Source organism: Micropterus salmoides, unplaced genomic scaffold (assembly GCF_014851395.1).
Source record: "Micropterus salmoides isolate LMB-PRFRI ecotype aquatic unplaced genomic scaffold, ASM1485139v1 Ms_hic_scaffold_14, whole genome shotgun sequence".
Lineage (NCBI taxonomy): Eukaryota > Metazoa > Chordata > Actinopteri > Centrarchiformes > Centrarchidae > Micropterus > Micropterus salmoides.
Genome location: NW_024040485.1, coordinates 20,074,606 through 20,097,627, shown reverse-complemented (window position 1 = coordinate 20,097,627; position 23,022 = coordinate 20,074,606). Strand labels below are relative to the sequence as shown.

Genomic DNA, 23,022 nt, shown 5'->3' with positions numbered 1-23,022 from the left:
CCCCTTCTGTTGCTGAGGTATGGTGTTGAATAATAGCTAAAAAAAAATAGGGCACTATGATGTCACAGTGAAGTTGACCTTTTGGGTAAAAAAGTTTCTTATTTCTTATTAAACATCTGTGTGAAATGTTGTCATGATTCCTATATTAATTACTGAGTTAGGGCCAAAAACATGTTTGAGGTCACAGTGACCTTAACCTTTGAGTCAAAAGTGCCACCAATTCATTGTCTGACCAAGTGTGAAACATGGTCATCAATTCTTGAGTTGTGGCCAAATATGTGTTTTGGGAGGTCACAGTGACCTTGACCTTTGACAACCAAATTCAAAACAGTTCATCCTTGAGTCCAAGTGGACGTTTGTGCCAAATTTGAAGAGATTCCTTTCAGGCGTTACTGAGACATAATGCCTCCAGCCACGGTTATCGCTGGCACTGAGGCATAAAAAGAATGAAAGCAACCATACACAAAAAGAACATGAGAAAGGGAATCCAAGGCATCCATTAAAAGGCTTGTTCACCTGCATGATGATGATAATTACAAATGCCCCTCCAGTCCTTTTTCCAGCTCTCTCTCCCCCACCTCACCTCTTCATCTTTTGTGTGACAGCAAACGAGAGAGGATGATTTAAATGCATTAGCTGAGTGTGTTTTCCCTATGGAAGACCTCCAGACTGTGTCAGGGCAGGCACCTTTTGTTTGGAGCTGACGCAGAGCGCTGAGAGGACTCTTTAAAAGCCTGGCCCCTGTTCTCTCAGGGACACATTAAAGCACAACACAGTGGGTTGTTGTACTTCTCTGTGTCCTCTCATATCTTTGTTAAAAGCAGTCTGATTACAGATTCAGTTACATTAGTTGGCTAAGTGAAATTTTGACAAGGAAAAAGGAACAATATCAGAATGGAAGCACATGGAAGCTGGCAAAATAGTGCAGGCGCCAACATCATTTTAACAAAAGAAAGCTGGTTCATATGAGATATGTTGGACTGACATACGTGGGACAGCAAATTATCCTGCTGTATGAGGAGGAAATTTCATTGCTATGCAAATCCCTCCCAAGATCCCACAAAAATGTTTTTCCTAATACTGAGTAGGTGGCGCAGACAACCCTGCGGAAAAGAAGCTTCAATTCACCACGAAGGAATTAGAATCTATTGGAAAATGCTAGTTGATTGTTTCTGGAATAATTGCTACACCAGAAAATGTGACTTGAAAAACCAAACCAAGCACCTTTTCTTTCTGTGTTGAAGACACTGGACACCTGTTTTGCCTTCACACACACACACACACACACGCACAAGAGCACATTCGTCCATACCTGCATTGACCCTAACTTATTAGACAAGGGACACATATATTTCCTGACCTCTGGCCTCAGACTGTCAAGAGTCCATCATTACCTCAACCCACAATTACAGCACAGATACACTTACACAAACACACACACACACACACACACAAGCATGCTGTTATTGAGTTAAAGCTTGCTTGTTAAATGCGCTTACATTGCTCTACATATTCTCTCCGGAGTGATATGACTCAGGGAGCAGACTGATGAGGTCATAGAGATCACTGAGGTCAACCGCTTTGCTGCTTCAGACTGACTTTAAACAAAGGTTCAACATAGGGAATGTGAACTACACAATGTACGTAGAGAAATCATTTGAAAACCTGTCAGTGAGATCACCTGTCAAATAACCACAATCATTTTACAAGACAGGCATGTAGCTCAACAGTCTGAGTATCATGATTGAGATACAGCCAGAGTTCTGCCACAATCTGTGCACATTACCAGCCTGGAAACTGCAGAGTACAACTTCTGTTCTTATTCACTTGTCTCTAAGGCCCAACTGCCAGGTTTTCCGAGCGTCTTGGCTGCTGCTTCTCCAAAGCAACTGAAATTGCATTATGTGCACCAATTTCCAAGTTTGCAATGATGAATATCTATGATTCCATTTTCTTTTTTCATGGAGAAATTAGGCCCGTGGGGACAGGTGAGGGTGTGAGTCTGATGCAGCTCGCGCTCTCAAATGCAGGCACACACAGTATGTACACACACACATACTGCACACACCATCTGTGGAGTTTTATGATTCAATAATCTCCTTCCTAAGGCATACCTACAACACACACACAAACATCAATAAGCATTTTCTCTCACACACTCATACAGCTCTTCCCTACTCAGCAGGGAAAATGAGATATTCAGCTCTAACAAACACTCAAAAAAAAGGAAATGCCTTAAAGCAACTGCTACCCTTTTCTGTGCAAGAACTGTCCTGTCCTTGTTGGGAGCTGTATAAAAGTTACTCTGATTGATGACGCCCACACTGACACACACACACACACACACACGTTGCACACAGATACACACAAGAGCATCAGTAACCTAAATACACAGAGTAATTGTCATTCCATCCTCAGTTGTGCAGGAGTATTCATGGGGTGCCAAAATGCTGCTGCGCACCCTCTTTCAGCGACGACACACAGGTGTGCACAGATGCACACACACATATTTACACATCGCATATTCACGTCGTTCAGAGCAGAATCGATATGATGGCTGTGTTTTCTTTAGAACTAGAGATGAAATGATCGATCAGCCGGTGACTGGAATCGGCCACTTTTCAGCCTCATCGGCCACAATTGGTCACCGGGCTGATCAGTCTTACATATTCGATCCTGTGCCGGTCAAGTTTACATGCATGCTGCGAACAGAAATAGGGTAATATATTCTTTCAAATAAAATATACAAATATACTCCAGGAAGAATAACCAATGATTATGCTGGCACTAATGAGGCTCCTAATAAAGAAATAAAAAAAGAATTTTCTAGTAAAGAAAAGTTACAAAAATATTTACGTTTGCTGTCAATTGTAGCTCTTAGAAACAAAGAAAAACATTTAAATGCTGTAGAGGAATCTCACATGTCATACTTTGACACTCAGGTTTCTTTCATATCAGAAGACCTTTATGAGAACTTTGAACACAGTGATACACTACACTATCAACTGTAGTGTAAATTGTGCTATTATATAATCACTGATGTACGCATAAGCATGAAAGCAAATACATGACAGCACCTTTCTCTTTCTTGCTTTCTAAATTTGTCCTTCTCTGTCTCTCTTTCTATTTCTCACACACATAAACACTTATAAATACACCCACACGTGACCCCCCTGGACCCCCACCCCACTCACGTTGGCAGACGTCCTTGTTCTCCTCAAAGCCCGGTTTGCACACACACCTCCCGATAGGAACCAGCCAGCCTCCGTCTGCGCTGCAGTACATCTTGGGAGCCTCAAACTCCTCAGAGGCATTTACACACACACCGTGGACCTCCACCAGTGCTGTGTCTCCGCCTGTTATTGTGTCGGGGAACTGGGCCAAGTTAAGCACAGTGAGGGGACACTTCTTGTAGAAGACTCTGACTGAGACCAGAGCGATACAGGCGCCCAGGTCCTGGAAGGCCAGGTAGAAACCCTTTTTACTTAGGTTGCTGATTTCACGCACCTCCGTGTTCAGCTTCATCACACGGTCTCCAACGTCCACCTGTGGACAAAGGACATTTTATATGTCTTAGTTCATTTGAATGGGAGCATTTTTCATTTTTTCATCATTTATTTTGGTAAAATGTTGCTGCCTGAAACTCAGCGACTGCATTTCCAAGACCAAAATAATAATGTCCTCCTGACAATTTTGCAAGCAAATGGAATACGATAACTAAGTTTAAAAAATTCCCCACATTGAGATTTGTTTTCAAAGAGTAGGTGTCAAACAGTGACTATCTAATTTTGGAATGAAACTCTTCTATTAGAGAATCAGATGGCCATATACAAACAGCTTAATGCTAAAATCAATATAAAATCAGTTTAGAAAACAGAGAGATATGAGATGAGAGATAGCCAAAGCACAGCTGCAATTGGAAATACTGATTCATTTTTGTCACTGTTTTTTTTTTCTTTTAAAGAGGGGGAAGGAGAGTATAAATCTTGATTGAAGACAAACAAAAAATTGGGCAGATATGAACTGGTCACATTCACTTCAATGATAGCTACGAGGTCATTTGGAAATCTTTATTTATTTGTCGCATTATTATCTATTACATAATGCCCTGTTTTATTTTTTGTATGTATACCTAATGTGTATCTTTATTATATATGCAGCACATGTAAGTGCCTATGTGTACTTATGCTATATGAGTGTTTTTTTTTTGTTTGTTTGTGTGGGGACTCGCCTTTCTTTTGGGGACAAAATGCAAGTCCGGGTAGGGTAAGGGTTAGTCTCCAGGAAATTAATGTAAGTCAGTGTAATGTCCAATGTGTGTGTGTGTGTGTGTCCATACCTGTGTAAAACTCTCATCTGCAGCTATAGTATCGATCTTGACATACTGGCTTTCCTTGATGAACCACATTTTGTCAGTGTTGGACTCATGGTAGTACATGTTGAATGTCTGCAAAACAAACAGTATTTCACCTTTCAGACTCTAGAAATGTATATTATCAGACACAAGAATAAAACACAGTAAAGGTAGACAGTTAAAAGTGAGAAAGTCCATCCAATGTGAAATTTAACAAGGCATAGCTCTCCAGTTATTCTGCTGCTTCTCTTCAAATCTCAGTCCATCTGTCTCGATGGCCAGTCAGCAACACTGTCTGCAGTTTCACGAAAGTGCAGCTCTATACTGTCTCATACAGTATTATCTCCACTAGTCATTCTGGAGATGTAATGAGAATGAAAAGGGTGCAGAGGGCAGACAAAGTAGACAGAAATGAATACAGAGGAGCAGTGATATCAGGCTGATATGAGAGAATGGGGGACAGTAAAAAAATATATCAGATGTTAAAATATACGAGGAGCCACTAAAGAAGCCTCTAGAACATCTGTTTCAATCCGCAGCTTTTCTCTCATGTCAGTCTTTTCCCGCTTCTCATCTGTTTATGTATTCATCAGCCATCAAAGTGAACTTCCATCTGTGTGTGTTGTATGTGTGTGTATTGAATGTAAAAAGACTGAAAGATTAAATCATTAAAAAATACATAAAATGGTATTTTGCTGCTCTGCAGTGTAAAGCAGTATTATGTGCATAATAACAATGGTGGAAATGGGGGGAACGCCGTTCCATGAGTAGAAGTCAGAAGGGAACGGCATTCATGCTCAGATTTCAAAAATATATCGCTTATTGCTGTTTTACACTGTTTCTAAAGCGTGTTCATGAAACAAATATAATATATTGTGCTTGAATGCACCACAAATCCTGCTACTGCCCATACAGCCAATGGGAAGGCGTGACATTGCCGGGTCCTTGGAACCAGTCCCCAAAACATTGTCTTTGCTCTCGGCTACAGGTGACCCATTAAAACAAAACAACGCAGTAAACTCACTATTGACGCACCCTATTTTCGCTACATTGTGAACAACAAATCCGTGTTAAAAGTCCTGCTTTCTGAGAGCTTCTACACAAAGACACATGTAGCATTGTTGTTGTAAATGTCGTTGTTGCTGCACTAGAAACATTAAGTATATTCAGTCCTAATTCTGTTCTGAATGTATGTTTTTAACAATTTTTTAAAAAAGCACTTTTAGTAGTGAAAAAGAACAAATACGAGTACTAATAAAGAGCTGAACCGATAAGAGTAGTAGTATCAATAAAATCCTAACAATACCCATCTCTAAACACCACACCACACATTATAATGGGGACCCACTTAATTTCCCTGGGACCCACTGAAATGACCACCTGTGCTTCCCAGGGACTCATTACACTGAAAACATATCACCATCACTGAAGCTGTTGAGAAACTCATCAAAATGGATGGTTGTGATTTGCTTTCTAATTTCCTCAAACACTGGTTTGACAGATCTACTCTAGTTAATGTAACATTAATACATTTATTAGTACTACTTGTTATTTGACAACTCTTGTGTTTATTGTTGCTGTTGAAGAGGAGAGGAGACAGAGGGAGATCAGCAGAGTAGGAGGATATGTTTTTTGGAAGCTGAATAATCAGTAGATCTCTGCAGTCTTTGTAAGTAACTTTAGTAAGATATTGTTGTAGCTCTCATGATAATAACCCAATAACCCAATATCATATTCCCTATGACCTGACTTTTCATTTCAAGTAGCTGTGAAAACTGCCTTTGTGCACTTCATATACAAAAAATTATATATTTTTTTAATTTATGTTGAACCTTGTCTAAGAACAAAAATTTAATTTCTAGTGGTCCTTCTCTAAATTCCTGCTTGCTTCTCGTACTCGTCTCGAGTGTCTGGATTTTCTGCAGAAATAAAAGGAATCTGCAAAAGCAAACAATACGGCATAATTATATCAGATAAAGTATGAAGGTGAGGCAGGGTCAATTGAAAATGCAGAAAAGTGTTATTAAAGTTAATTTGCTGATTTAGTTGATTAGCTAAGCACACGAAAAAAAGTGGCGATTGCGTGTGCCGTAGGGTGAATTTGTTCCAATTTGTGATCGTCCTAATTTGTTTTCTTAATTAATCTACCATTTTCATGAAAAATACAATATGTATATACTAAGTTAGATATACATTTGAGAAGTGAAAGACATACTGAATGTATTATAGTTAACTCAATTTTATCAAGGAGTCCTCCACAGAAAATATTTTGTAGCTTTGCAGAAAAACCCCAGACTCCTATTTCTGCCTCCACCATGTACCAAATTAAACTCACTCCTGTGCTATTGATCTCCAAAACAGAAGTGTGTCTTTTTTACTTGCTTGCCTCCAAAATAAATTCACAGATACACAGCAGCACCAATGGAGCTGGTCAAAATTCAGTGTCTTGCTCACCAAGAGTGAACAAACAAGCAGCACAAATTCAACACAGGGGCTTAAACACACACAGGTCATTTGTGATCTGCCACCATACTGTTTGTGTGTTCAAAAGCTTGCATGTGTATTATGTGTGTGTGTGTGTGTATGTGTGTGTGGTGTCGGGGTTGGGGGGGTGAAGTGATGCAGACCTCTTTGCAGGTACCGGGGACCCCGGGCAGGCTGTTACAGTCCCTCAGGGTGAACTTGATCTCAATGTGGACGCGCTGTGCTCCTTCTCGGCTGATGTGACCCGTCCTCAGCCAGTTGTTCTGGTTGGCCTCCATGACATTACACACCTGGTAGGTCCGCATTGGGGTGTTCCTCTCATCCATCACACTGATCTCCTCCCACTGTGGATGAGAAATAGGAGGTTTAGAGGGAAACCAAAAAAGCAGGTCTACTAAATGCAAAGCTGTATATTTTATGCTTGCAACATGACATTTCTGATTGGATTTAGCATCTTCCACATTTATCAGATGACTTTTTTTAAGATGGAGAGCAAAAGAAAGCAACTAGATGAAGGGAAGGAAAAAGACAGAAATCAGAGATTGAGGATGATTGAGAAGGTGAGAGGAGGGTGGGAAAAGGAGAAGAAAGGAGCAAAGAATAAAGAGGGGAAAGAGAAGCAAAAGAAAGGGTTGAAGGGGGATTTATGGGTGAGAAAGGAGAAAGGAAAGGAGAGTGCAAAAGAGAGAGGTGAGGCCTGCTGAGGAGTGTTTGCATTGACGGGGGAAATCCTTGCAACTAAAACATACATTTCAAATCAAAGACTAAGTGGACGTGCAGCCAGGGTAGAGTGACGTTCAGCAGCACAGTGCCGGCTTGACAACAGCACCACTCAGCTGTAAGATTGTCTTATTTCATCACTAGTCAATGGACAAAGGAGATCTCAGTACAAAGATTGCTTATGGGAAACTGGGCCCAAGTTCAATGAACTGTGGTTTCATGCAAACCAACGCTAAGCCTGCATGTTCTGTTTTCATGTCTGGGTGAATATGAGTGATGATCTGTGTCAAGATGACTGAAGGACTGTCTTTGTCTATGCCGCACGTGTGCATAGAGTGAGCATGTTTTTCTAAAGTGAATGCGCGATTTAGCGCTTAAGAGGTGGAGGTATGTGTATGAGAGAGACACAGAGCGAGAAAGAGGGAAAGGGAGCGCGAGAAGGAGTAGGTAGGACAGAGCTACTTTGTCTCCCGTCATCTGCTACCATCTGTTTCCACTTCTAACTAAGGCAGTAATTGAGAACACTTCTCGCATGAGCAGGAAAACATTTCTATCAACACACACACACACACACACACACACGCATAAACCGTTATGCGTGCACAGAGAAAGAACATTTCTATTCCTTAAAGAAAAGGAAAATAAACCAATGTGGTTTCAGTGTCTCAAGATATCTGATCCATTCATGGGGAAGCTAACTGGATTTTCTTGGACACACACAGACAGACATATGCAAAAACACACACATGCAAACTGGTTTCTAGTTTGTGGTAAGGGATGAGAGGACCACCATCTTTGTTCTGAGCTCATGTCGTCATCTTTAAGACTGAAGCTGTAATCTCTAGAGTGATGAGCACATATCACCTAACAGTAGCCCAACCATGTAAACACAAACCTTGATACATACGCACAAGCGTGGGCGCAGACTGTATACACACACACTCACATGTGCGTACACACATGTCCACACCAAGACCCACAGGAGTAACTACCTGTCATCCCTAGCGTGTCCTTAAATTCAAATGAAAGTTGAATGGTAGATGTAATGAGAAGTGAAGAGAAAGAAAGGCCAATAAAAGGCAAAGAAAGCAACAAAAGAAAAGGCAAAGAGAAACTTTTAGACGATCGGAGGCCGGGCTAAGGTTGGATTCTTGAGGTTAATCTAATGTGACGGCCCAACATCCCGGCAAAAGCTTGACGCATTTCACCTCAGAGTCCTGAGCACTAAAACAGATCCACATAAAAAAACCACACATTCTCACACAGACTCACACACCCTCTCCAGCTCCCTCCTCACACTCAGATGCTTTTAATCTCCACAGCCTCCGCTGAAACGTCTACTGTGTATGAATTGGAGCTCAAACAAAACTAGCTCTCTCTTGATTGTGACCCAACAGTCCTTCAAGTACAGAGACAGAGAGAAGGAATGGGAGAAGAAAGAAGAGGAGAGAGAAAACTGTTTAAGCTGTGGAAGTCATCTGACATAAACGTCCCTGACAAGAGTTTTACATGTAAAGGACGTGTCACTGGAGTCTTGTACGACATTTTGTGCACACAACAACTCAGAGTCATTGTGATTGACTACATTCGATTCAAATAAAAGGGGGTAAAAGCAATACAGAGAGAGAAAGCAAGAGAGGAGAGAGAGGAGTCAATGTTGGTAAATTACAGGCACGCCTGGCAGCTAAATAGACCCATCTGTGCAGAGCTGAGACCAGTCGGACATCACAGGACGGTCGCATACACCCACCCACACACAAACACACACACAAACACACAAAGCTGAGTCCCCAGGGAGTGGTGATTAAAGCATTTATGGGAATAGTCATTGAGGGATAAAGAGGGCTTTATGATGTCTTTGTTTATTTCTTTGTAGGCAGAGTTTGGAGTGGCTGGATTACAGCCACTTCCTGGTGAGCCACTTATTTCCCTGGTTGGCGAGTCTGTTCATTGTCACTTTTGCCTGGTGTAAAGCACAGGTGTGCTTTGGAACGTTAAAAACAACCTGCTCGCATCCATATTTGCTAATGATACACCAGCCACTCGAGAGAAAATCTACTAAAAACACAACTGGGAAAATGTTTGGATAGGCTGAAGAGTTTAAGCTCTGATTCTTTCTTACTCCATAAACACACCCACGCACGCATATAAAGTGAAAACTGTTGCTTGTGTCGGTTCAGTCTGAACACTAATTAACATTCAGAATGAAACCCTCCTCCCTGAACCCTCAATCACCTCAGCCAATCAGCATGGAGCCCGCTTGATTGCTTTGAAGTGAAGCAGAGATGTCGGATCAGGGTTTAAGTTCAACCGTTCCCCAGCTTAACATAATATTCCCCCTTCTGCAATCATCTGATGGGTACACCTACGAGGACATAATTGGCCTCCAAACTCTGGGACAAGCCCTGGCTTAGTGAGGGGGACAGAGAAGGAGAGTTGGGGGAGGGAGGACGAAGAGAGAGGAGGGAGGAGTAATGAGGGCTGAGGAGCCACTGGGGGAGTAGAGATGCTGTGGGGGCCTCTCATTTTTAAACATCATTAAGACGTATCTGTTTTGTGTCCCTCACGAGGAACAACCCCGACCGGTGACAGAAGTGGGTCGCTCCACGCAGTCTCAGGCACATCCGGCCCTGCACGGCTTGGATTATGTGTGACCTGTGGGGGTCAAGTGTGGTTTTAGACTAATTCAGTTAGACAGTGGTCTCAGATTGGTGGGAATTGCCCCTCACTGAGACCAATTCCAAGTTAAAGTTTGAAGGTCAACTAGATAATCCCTCTGATATGAAACATAAGACCTCCTCACAGCCTTAGCACCTTTCTCCTCTCAGTCTCTCACTCTCTATCACTTTTCCTCTCCTTAATAAATCATTACCACATTCATTCGGACACAAATGCATCATTATCTTGCCAACAGGATTGGCAGCCTCTACTAGTCTCTGTTATTGCTTTTTATGATGTATGCCACTAGCTTAGATTAACTAGATTGTTTTATGGCAGAAAAAGGGAATAGAAAGACTTTTATTACACAATAAAAAAGGTTCCCTTCTGTCCAGGAAAGTCTAGTAGAAGCATCTTGTCTTGCAAGAAGCATTTAGCTTCACACAGCTTCACCAAACTACATCCTGCAAGAATGATCCCCTGATGCTTTTTTTATACAGGTTGGAATGCTCGTGCCGAGCTGGCCCGTGAGGTACTGCAAAAATTCAAGCTGTGTTGGTAGCTTGATGACATGTTAGAGAAACCGCAGTAAGAGCTTGTCATCTAATAGCTCACTCTTTCTGCTTACTTCTCCCTGCAATATTTAAAAACTGAATAAATAGCGCAGAATATGTCCATGTCTTATTGCATAGACCTGTTTAACTAACTGACTGGCAAAGACACTGCATTTCCTATAGGTGCTTCACAATAAAAGCATGCGACTATCCTCTGCTTGAGGATGCAAGGGGAAATGTTTACGCTTGGAAAAGGTGTGTGATGATTAAAACGGATTACATGCCCATGTAAACCCAGCAGGTACAGTATGTGTCAGGCCAATCAGCAGGCAGGGATGTGAGCAGAGGATGACGTAACTTGCTCTTGTTTCACAACGACAGATATAACAACAGAAACACTTAATATTGATTGCATGCTGTCAATATTTATAGCTTTTGTCACAATTAAAATTGGCAATGATGTTTAAAAATGTGTACACACAGAATCTTTTTTTCTTTCCTTTCAGTTCACCTTTTCTTGTTTGTTTGTGTTTTTGTGCCAGCTGCACTTGCTTTGTTTTGCTGTACGCCCATGTGCCTTCCAGCTGTTAAACAGAAACAAAATTTTTGTTTTATGGCATTGTTAACCGTGCCTATTTTAAGAGGCAGCTATTTATTTCATACAATTTAGGCTTCCACATTTGTCTTTTTAACTGACAAAGACTAGAAAAAGAAACAGAGCGAGGAGGATCATGTTTATACAGGAGGAAGATAATATCGCCTTCATGTACCAATTCAACTCAGTTTTATTTATATAGCGCCAAGTACCACAAGACTAAATAAGAACAACCAGCTTTAACCAATTTAATCATTTCCTTGGTCAGATAAAGCAGCTGATAGAGCTTGTGCCTGACCCAAAAGTAAAGAAACTCAAAGAAAACACTTGTTTTAACAATGTCTCGGTTGATAATGTGTTATCTAGGATCTCTTTGTAGTATTTATTTGACAGAGGAGTTGTGTGGATGGCCGCAGAGCCAGGTTCATTCAGAGAGGAGATGCCAGATACCCACTATGTTGACAGTACATGAAAAATGATATGCCGGATGGAGTTTATTATATATATTTGATTTCAAGGCAACACATTTCTTTGAGCGTAAACTAGTTACATATGTGCTATTGGGGGCCACGATTAAGCCACCCCAAACTGAACCATATTGTCAGTAAAAGTAACTTGTGTACTCTTTGATTTTCAGAATTAGATTGAACCTTTTGGCTTAGCCACATATGGAGCACATTCTCTTTTTCTATCTGGGACCTCAGTGAAAAAAGACACACAAACATCCGCAATATGGCCATACAATCAGAGCATTTCAATAAAGTGAACTTGATACCCTTGCTTGCTTGAGAAAACAACCTTGCTCAGCTTTGCTCACTTCAGCTGCCTCTCTGCTGCGCACAACCATGAAACCGCGTGTGGCATCCTGCAATTTAACACACTGATGCTGAATAGTGGAGAGGAAGTGTGACTCAAGGGGAAATAGAATTAATTCAGTGCCATTCAACAGCTCCTGCGGTAGAGTGACATACAGAACCCGCTCTTATTTCTTTATTGAATGCACCTCGTTCTTTTTCCTCTCTACCCTCTCTACCCTCTTCCTATCCTCTCACATCTCTGTTGTCATTCTCTGATGCATGATGTCTGTACTCCAGACTCCCTCGGTCCCTATACCTGCAAAAGGCTAGTTACGCAACCCCCACATACACATACACACACACATACACACGTAAATAACACCAACATTCACACATCCTTTTACATAAGAATATTTACCCCTCCACCCCATCTCTTCACTGCATCCTGAAAGTCGCAACCCGTAATAAATGGAGGCTCCAGTGCCACAGCGTATTCAGTGCAGCAGAAATAATTTGTAATTCCCCCTGCAGACTCCCGATTTAGCAAAGAGCGCTCAAGAAACCAGTGCTCTCTAAAACACATACTCCATTGCTGCTGCTAGCTCCGAGTCCCTGCTCATTCTCTGAAAATAAAACATGTCAACACAACCTGCTAGTTGTTATCAGATGTGTTCTTTTGGTGCCAGCTCCGGCACAAAGAGAGGATATTTTTTGTTTGTGTATGTGTGTGTGTGTGTGTGTGTGTGTTGCGTATACTCACCCCCTCGTTAGGGAAAGCCTGCCAGCCCAGGTCAGCCAATGCTGACATTGAGTCCAGCAACGTAACTGCAGGAACACAAAGGAGAGAGAACAAACATTTTAACACACATACTGAGGAAATCATTTCTCAATCCCCCTTTACATAAAAGAGCAATAATGTTTTCCATATACAGTGTGGTAATACTGCTGTATTGAAATCTTCACATAAGATCATATTGCATCCTAAACCTCCCATATAAAAAATTCCAAGATGTTTTCATGTTGTTATACAAGGGTGTCTTTTGTTGTGTCGGAATGAAATCATAAGCAGTGGTAAACCTATAATTTCATCTGTGGTTGTGCTGAAACAGTATCAAGATAGCAAGAGTATACTTTACAGTTACATTTACATTTCAGACATTAAAGTGACACTTCACCCAATGCTTCTGTTCAGCCACTCACTCGGCCTAAGAAATGGCTGTTGGACATTTGAAGCTTGTGTTATTTAAGGAGAAAGGATGCTGTGGTCAAGTTGTGGTTCAAAGTGGTTACAATGGATTTTCAATGTTTTCATGCCACATAAAACATATCAAAATGTTTCCAAATCTTCTCAAACCACACCTGCACCATAATAGTCTACTTTGCTGTTCATCTCAGGATAAATCACATTTTTGCCAATATATGGCTAAGCTGCTTGTGTCATAATACTCATCACCCTGTCAAGCCCAAGCAGGTGTTTTTGTGTTTTGGCACAAATTAGAGCAGGAGACTCCGGTCCGTATCGCTTTATCCAAGCTCAATCATTGGCTAGAACAGAATTATACAGCGGGGGAGATTTCAGAAGTTTCTGTGAACATTTCCCTTTTTTTTTTCAAACTGTAGTCACTATTGAAATCCAAACTGAATGATTTGAATCCAAGCTCATAACAATATTATATTCTTTCAAAGGTCATTTCAATTACAAAAACTTTATCATTTACACTATGCATAGAGACTTTATAAGGTCTCTGAGATTTCTGACACCAAAATCTAATGAAGGTGAATGGTTTTCTGTTTGTGGTACTCAAAGAAAACGAAAAACAAAAATTGCATTCAACAAATTAAAGTATTCTGTTTTGTCCTGGTTACCTTTCTGTGAACACTACTGACGACTCTACCGAAGAAATAGTCCCCATAAAAACTGCTGACAACATGGTCTGGATATTCCAGACATTGTTTCTGAAGATGGATATCTGAAAACCTGGGCTTATAAAACTAAAACTCTCTCCATGTCTGGATAACACGATATGTGAGAAAATATGTGTTTTTGTCATTTGGGTGGTGAACCAACCTTTGCAACAAGTGAACTGCAAATATCTTACTAACAACTTTCAAGCAAAAAAAGTGTTTAATACTGTGATTTCAATTCTACAACGATTTTGTTTTAGTGTCACTTTAATAGAAAAATGTCAAAGGACAAAGTGCAACAGCAGGGTGATTGTACATTCGACTCTGAATTAGCACATGCTGTTTCCTGTGTGTGATCGCTGTGTGACAGGAGGAACCGGTGGGAGGATGTAGGAAGGTGAGAATGAAAAGTGAAGAGAGGAAGGTGGCAGGTTGATCAGCAGGAGAGCATAACGAAAACCTGCTCAGATTCTGGACCAAGGTTCTCTACCTGTGTGTGTCCCTTGTTAGTGTGTGTTTGTGTGTGTAGGTGTGTGCTTGTTAAGGGCTTGGCTCAGTCAGGTCCTAATCAAGCCTTCAACAACGCTGACCATCAATATTTAATCAGTATCCATCTGCGGAGACTGCTGCCTCTCTCTTTCTTCTCCTACTCGGTCACACACATTGTGGCTTTCTCAGGTTATCCTCGCTCTATCAAAATCTTTGACACTATACTTTCAATCCAAAGATCCAAGATCAGACGCATGAGTCGCTGACCTGACACAATTTAAACTGACTGCATTACTTTAAAGCAGCACACTTTCATATTCCCTCCAATTTTGATATGCAGTGACCTGGGGAAAAAACCTATTCCAAAGTAAAAAGAAAACAGAGTTTGCCCCCCTGAATGCAAATGAGACTAATCACTCAATAGAAGAGGGTTGAAAGTGCCTGTTTACAAGCCCCTCTGTGCATCCATACTGCCCGTAGGTGTAACAAAGGGACTGTAAAATTGGTCCAACCTCCTCTTTTCCTATCTTTCCCTCTCTTTCTCTTCCTATTGCAGTCATGCTGTTCATCAGCCCTTACTGAAAGCCCAACCTCAGCTCAGCACACACACGTGACAGCAGGGAGGCACGTCATGCTGTATTACTGAGTCTATGTGTGCATACGCGCGTGACACGGCACACACACATCCGCGTGTGTCTGCACTCACTCGCTAAACAGCAGCGTCTGCGTGAGAAAACAGCCACAGAGAGGACAGTGCACGTTGTATAATGAAGCAGGGAGAGAGGCTGCACAGCAGAGCCTAGGTGAGAGAGTGAGAGCGAGGTGGATTAAATGAGAGGGATGAGACACAAACAGCGGAGGAGAGGTGCTGAGTAGCGAAAGGTCAGAGGCAGCCTCCAGTGTGTGTATTCACAGAGACTAAAGACCATTTAGACTGCTTTCCTCAGTTCATGGGCATTTGAGTAGCGTGCAAAAATAGGACATAATAGTATAATAATATGTGATTTCAGGACCCAGAAGCGCACACACGCACTTCCTCTCACACACACTCATATATCTGCTCAGCGATAAAAGCTACCTATCAACAACATTCCTGGAATTTTGCACAATTGTGTGTTTCACATACAGTCCAATGATATTCACTGTGACTCACCTACTGTAATACCCTTTCATGTGTTTCACAGAGAGTTTAACTGAGTCTAAGCTTGATAAATTAAAGTGCCAGTTCAGCCAAATTACAAACATATTCTCTCACTTACCCCCACTGGTTTCTAGGCTTACAGATAGTTTAAGCAGCCAACCCAATACAATACGGGTGAGTGGAATTTTTTGTGTTTCACATAATCCCACTGAAATTCAGTATCAGTGTGTATTTACTAGAAATAATGTCCTGGTTACTCTGTCTGCATAATACATATGTGTTCTGTGGAATATCCTGTGGAGTAAAGAAAATGACCGTCTGTGTGTCTGTTTGTGTTCTGATCTGACCTCAAAACTCACCAAGAACTCCAGTTCTCTGGGGCATTTTCTTCCAGTCTTTCTGTATGTTTATGAAGTGCAAATTTTCCACTGAACATTTCCAACTCTCACATCTCAGTTTATGTTCTAAAAGATATTTGGTGCTCAATCTTTTAAAGGAATGGGTCTATGCTTAAGGAAAAATGGTTGTTCGCTTTCTGTTGGACAGATGGATGGGTGGCTCATGAAGTTCATTAACACGTTATAACAAGGACGTTATGTTCATTTAGTCCGTACACAAACAAATATAAGGCAAGTTATAGGGTTAGTTGCATATACTTTTAGGTAGGCTAATCGCCTCCTCACACTTCACACAACAGGTGTACTGATCTTCTCACCTACCTCAGAGAGAAAGCGGATACGTGTTTTTGTGCTGGAGTCACTACCATGTAGAAACTTGCTTTAAGGTCCAGTAAGCTAATGTGTTTCTGGGGCCATTACATATTCTAAAGCCATTTTGCAGCCCACTGGGAAAACACACATACATTAACCTACACATCGACGCCATTTTTTCTTCTCCTCACACCTCCTGTCAATACCACTTATCACTTGTAATCAATGACTGGACTCATCAATTATGTATTAGCTATAGCCTATATAGCTTCCTGTCTACTGACATAGCCAGTTTTGCATATATGTATGTGTGTACACCTGCGTGTTTGTGTATAGATGAGAAATTGCAAAAATACATAGTTTTCTTCCCCAACCAAATCTGTCTCTACCCATCTCTGAGCTCCCACCCTGCCTCTCTCTCTCTCTCTCTCTCTCTCTCTCTCTCTCTTTCTCCAGGGAATTGGCAAAATTTTGTGTGTGTGAAATCTAAGCCTGCTTTGGGCTGAAATAGAAACACCAAGCTCATCACTCAGTCACTCAGGCCAGGCTCATGTTCAATCTAATGACCAGTCTCTCGCTCTCTTTTATACGCACTCATACACACACACACACAAAATATCATACCCACAGTGGAGCACCTTCCAAATTTGAGCACTCGGTGAAAACACCGAAACAAAAAACTATCTACTAGCATTCCCCAGCCTTTCTACCTGAAAATACCACTTCCACACACTAACAAATTTACTTGGGGACACACATTTTTTCCCCAAGCTTTTCTTCCCGGGGTATAAATGCACAGATCCATAAACATACACATGTGACCTGATTACTGTGAGAGTTGTTCGATTACAGAGAGACATGCTCTCTTATTGATTTTCAGCGCCAAACTGTGAGGTTTACATTCTGAGAGTGAAAAATGAGGAGGAAGTGGGGGTGGAGGGTGTGAAATTTGTAAATCAGGAATTCCTGTACAAATACTGTAATACGCTGAAACCGAAACTACAGTAGTAGAACCATGTGCGGAAAATAGATTTTCAATCGCTTTCCCTTTGTCTCCTCATCTCCTCCTGTGTCGGTCTATTGTTCTTCTCACTCTTGTTTCCCCCTCTGGGTTGTCTCTCTGTCTTCCTTTTTTTTTTTGGCTCCTTCTCTTTTTGTTAATGTCTCTCTGCCACTCTCTCTCTCTCTGGTCGGTATCCACTGCTTCAGCTGGGCTGCAAGAAGCTGTGATCCACCTGCCAAGAATCAAACGGTGCTGCCAACAGCCAGACTGGCACACAAAGAGCCCATGATGCTTACACACACACACACACACACACACACACACATAAAACTGACTCACACGCACTTCAGGATGGTGCCAGTGCCAGAAAGAGAAAGACTACTCAATAAGACCACCACACAGACTCAATATAGAGTACAATATGTGAATGCATAATGAGCTCATACAATCTTTTCAGCTCAAAACACAAAATATTACATTGGAAATGGTAGACGTGATATGAGTAAAGGGGCTGCTGACACTATATTCAACATGCTATGATACTACATGTACAAGCCTCACTGTTTTTCACTGACTTTAAATATAAATCCCTAATTTTTAAAAGGAACAGATCAGCTTAAACAGATTCTCACCCAGGTTTTATGTCTCGACATAACCGAAAGTGTTTCCTGCCGCAAGAAAATGCTGACGACCAAAGTTTACACTAATCAAGGTCCTCTTCAGGGAAGAGAATCTTCCAGTATTAGAAAGTAAACAGAAAAATGGGGAGACAACACAAAGAAGATGCTGATCATTCCTTTTAAGTACAAAATCCTCTAAAAAACACTTTGCCTGCCTCTGTTTTTGGACAAATTAAACAAAAGAGACTTACTATTTAGTGAGATTCAGAAGTGCTTGTAGGTACATGCTGTTTCCTTTGGATAGAGCCAGTCTAGGCTAAATGTCTCTTGACTTAGCTTCATGTTTAGTGTATAGACATTATAGTGGTGTTTTCTCATTTTAATCTCGGCAAGAACGCTAATAAGCTAATATAAACTATCCTATCCATAAAAATCCTTCATCAGAAAGACAATGCCACTGAGATTGAAATATCTTCTTTAAGACAACAACAAAAAGGTTAACCCACTAGGAAAGAATAATAATTAATATAAATACACAATACAAGTACATGCTCTAGTAATACAAGCTTGCAGCTTGCTCCATACCGAGATGCAATAAATAAAACAGCTGTGGAACTGTACATACCCAATATGTCAGTATTTGTGGCGCCACACAGGCAGACCTTCCCGCCTCCACTCCACTGAGAGCGCAGTTCAACGACTGAGAGCGTTGTCAGGGCAACATACGGGCCAACAGAGAGCAGGATGAAGGAGTGAGAAGAGTTGCGCTCTGAACTTTAGGAACAAACTGGCGTTGTACAAGGACTTTTTCATCATCACCAGAGGCACTCAGTCAGCCTTTTCTTCTCTAGGCTTCTCTCTCCTTCTGCGCTCTCATCCTCTGTTCATACTATTTTTATCAAAGCTGTGTGTTACTGTACATCCTTCCCAGTGATTAGGTTGCATGCACACATTAATCCATCGGTGAGCTTTCTTGTGCCTTGCATGCATGTTACAGGAAAGGGGCGGCTTTATATTCCATGTATAATATATAAAAGATGTTTTGGCATGTTTGGCAATTTTTAGTGGTGCTAATTAGCAGAGTTTCAGGAGCGGGACCACACATAAAGCACGTCATCGCCAGCATTTCCATAAATACCCACTCGTCCTAAGTCCTCCCCTTCGCCCTCGTATCCTGCAGCCCTCCCTCCCACCCCTTTCTCTGTCCTGCCTCCTGATCTCCTTCCTCCTCTCCATAGGTTTATAGGGGGTCCGTCGTGCCCGGGTGCTACGGCGGATTTCCCTATCGTAGCTTCCCCACAACGCTTTCCAATGTCTATTCAGCTACTGCAAGCTTCATACATCTTCTGTTCGTTAATCAATAAATCATTTAATTATACCTGTTGATTGTGGTCCTTGTTATTCTCACAAGCCTACATCATCAAGCCTACCCCAGATTTTGGGGAACGTGAGAGAAGATTTTACAGCAAAACTGCAAATATTTGTATCCACACTTCAGATTTTCACTCTGTATTATGTGCTGTTTGTGTGCGTAGGATGTGCTTCCCCTTAAGCAGGCATATCCCAATCTTCATTATTTTAATTACATTTTTCAATACAGGGGTTTGGCGGAATGAGGTGGGATCTAGTATGATTTTGGAGCAAAAAAAGTGTTATTCTTCTTTGAGTATGATAGTTTTCTGCAAACTGAATGTGTCTATGAATAATTCAGCGGATTTAAATTAAATTCTCATCCAAATTCTTCTTCGCTGATTCAGTTCAGTTGCCTGGGCCCTGCTTTCTAACTTCCCATTCTGTTCAGATAAATGTTATGTTGATCCTCCACACTTCGACAAACACAAAATTAAAACTGAATTGGAACACAGCAGCCTATAGCTATACACATGAGTGACAGACAGGTAAAAGCTGAATCTGTGAAACACACTAATAAAAATTAATTAGCTTTTGCACGCATGGCTAAATGGTTGTTGGGTGTCTGAATTGTGAGCTGATAGGAAAATGGATCAAAGCATAATCAAAATAAAAAACTACATATCATTTGCCCTTAAATTGTAAAACTTTTAAAGTTTGACTGGATTGCTATTTTGCTCTTAAATATTAATTTGTTTTGACATTAAGTATTTTATATAAAGTTTGATTTCATAAACATTATTATCATTCAACTCAACCATTTTTGGAGTGTTAGATTAACACCATACCTGGTTTCAGAAACACGGCTAAGCAATTATTTTCGTTTTAAAGGTGCAGTGTGTAATATTTCTGAGGCTCTATTGACAGAAATGCAATTTAAGATCCATAACTATGTTTTCAGTGGTGTATAAAGACCTTACATAATGAACCGTTATGTTTTGTATTACCTTAGAATGAGACATTTATATCTACATAACCGCGGGCATCCCCTGCTGTGGAGGTCGCTGTATTTTGTCGTCATATTTCTACCGTAGCCGTCAACGAACAAACAGCGCTACAGAGCGCGTTTTGTCATCACGGCGTTCTTCTTCTGCTTGTGTAATTCCGGTAGTGTAGACGCCTGTCACTACATTGAATACCTACAAAGAAGAAGGGGGAGGGACTAAAAATAATAGTAATATACAGTCTCCGAGTAGTCTTCTGGTTTATTAGAAGTAAGAAGAGAAGTGACATTTGGACAAATGAAGGAGCACACGTGTTATTTAGCACTAGAGCCGACAGCCAGACGGAGTCGGGACAGACAGCTGACGGCAGAAATCACGGATTTTGTGGATTTTCCCAGATGGAAGGCTAATGTGGGACAGATGTTTTCAAAGCGGTGCTGAAGTTGACTGTTTTCTGCTGGACAGGTAATTAACTGTGTTTGTCAGACTTTAACAATGCAAATGAAAATTGCTGTTTGATAGTTTTAGCTAGAAGCTGGCCATAATCACAGAAAGCCGTGACGTGTTTCCCGTGTCAGTGGTGTGAAATATGGATTAATTTCATGGCGCCTACTTATTCTCCAGCCTGTGGTTTGGCTTTGCCCGTTACTTAGCGAAACAATCGCTGATCAGTACCGTAACGTTAGCTTAGAGCATGGAAGCATCAGCCAGCTAAACTTTTATTGACCGGTAGAAAAACATTTATTGTTAGTTGGATTGGTTTACTTTCCAGCGCTGTGCTTTGGCTTGTGGTGTTATGTTAGTTGGATTAATTTCATGTAGTTATCTCTCTCTTTCCTCCAGTGCTCTGTTTTGGTTTTGTATGTTATGTTCATAAGAATCAGCTGCTAATTGGCAGTAAAACGGCAGCTTCCAGCATCGAAGCTCAGATCAGCCAGCTAAACTTTTACTGTGCTGGTAGAAAAAATGTAGTTGGATTGTAACTTCATCTAGTTATTCTCCAGCTTCTGTTACAGCTTTGTTACGTGGACAGAAATGTGCCGTTACCTTCTGAGAGAATCAGCTGATGAATATTATTGGTAATGAAATGGTAACAGCAGGGAAGCTCAGATCAGCAACTTCACATTTTACTGCCCTGGTGGAAAACATATATTTCTTTTTGCTGCTAATGGTGATATATAACAAGACCGTGTGCCTATCAAGTGACCCATAATAAATACTTTCCGAATTTGCATTAAAAAAACTTAATGGATATTGCGTCCCACTGTGCACACAAATATGTAATTTGTACTTTCACATGCTAAATGCCCATTAAAAACGTTGCACCGTTTTACCACAAGTTGAAATTATGGCTGTCAGTACTAATTGTGTTTCTGTTGTATTTCAAAAAATTAATAAGACATTTTGGTAAGATTTGCAGATTGCTTATCTAATTAAGCAAAGTGACTGGAGCCTTGATCCTCCCCAGCCAATGCCTTTGTAAACTTCACGTATTATGTGGTTTATAATGGGCTGTGGTGCAGAAACAGTGAGGCTTACATTGTCCTGGTATCTGTTAGTGGTCATACTTGATGCACTAGATGTGATAGTTTTTGAGATCTTCTTCATTTTCTCTGGTATGTTAGTCCAGATAGCCAACCCTCCCAAGTTGTAAAATAATGTAGCACTTCATTTCTTCATGTGGCTATTGTTTATTAATGAAAAAGTAACATAATATTCACATGGTTTTACATAATTTATATAATTTCTTAATATATCTAAAAGAAACCTAATTTCTTGACTGGCAATCTCTTTTATCTCATAGATGACACCTTTGTCCTGTCTCAGGCACCGTAGCTATACTGTTCGCTTGGGTGAGGGGGGGGGGTGCAATTCGCAACCCTCACCACTAGATGTCACTAAAACTTACACACTGAACCTTTAAGTAACCTAAACATAGCTGGCTGGGTTACACTGACAAATAAATGTGATTGTGCAATGTGAAAAAAAGGCACGGATGATCAGAAAGCTGGATATTATAATCATGCATATGGAAATATCAAATGACCAGTTTACTCTGTGGTCCATATAAGTGTCATATCATGGGGGTGCATGTAGAGCTGGGCGATATGGCCAAAAATTATATATCACGATAAAAAATGGTTTAATGCTTTATTGTCATAACATGACAAACACTTCATGCCAAACAGTGGATCACTTCACAAATCTGAGGTAGAACTTTCAAAACATTATGATAAAATCTTTTTTCAAAAATATATTTAATAAATCTTTGTTCAGTCCTTTTTCCTCAACAAAATAAATATCTTAATAGAAAAATTAAGTGTTAATCCGTGTGATTCAAATTAATTAAATTAAACATTTATTGAATTTATATATATTGAACATTTGTTATGTTGTAATTGAGGAACATTATATTGCCATAATTATCATTATTGTTTTATTGCTCAGCCCTAGGTGCATGTACATATTTTCTATGGTATCTTTAATCATTGACTTGCCAATAAATGGGGACCCTTAAAACATTAGTTGGTTTATTACACTCTTCCCCAAAGAGGAAACCCACTCCGATTAACCAAGCAAAACGTTCAACGAAAAATGAAAGAAGACAAACAGGAAAAATACATCAACATCATTTATC

General features: G+C 40.7%; 1 protein-coding gene across 1 annotated transcript in view; it reads right to left on the bottom strand.

Moving 5' to 3' along the window:
- The window catches only part of epha4b (eph receptor A4b), a 90,728-nt gene that overhangs the window by 59,461 nt on the left and 8,245 nt on the right, over positions 1 to 23,022 (bottom strand). The window contains 4 exon segments of the mRNA XM_038718213.1: positions 3,195 to 3,546; positions 4,340 to 4,447; positions 6,982 to 7,182; positions 12,923 to 12,987. Of these exon segments, the coding sequence (XP_038574141.1) occupies positions 3,195 to 3,546; positions 4,340 to 4,447; positions 6,982 to 7,182; positions 12,923 to 12,987 (726 nt within the window).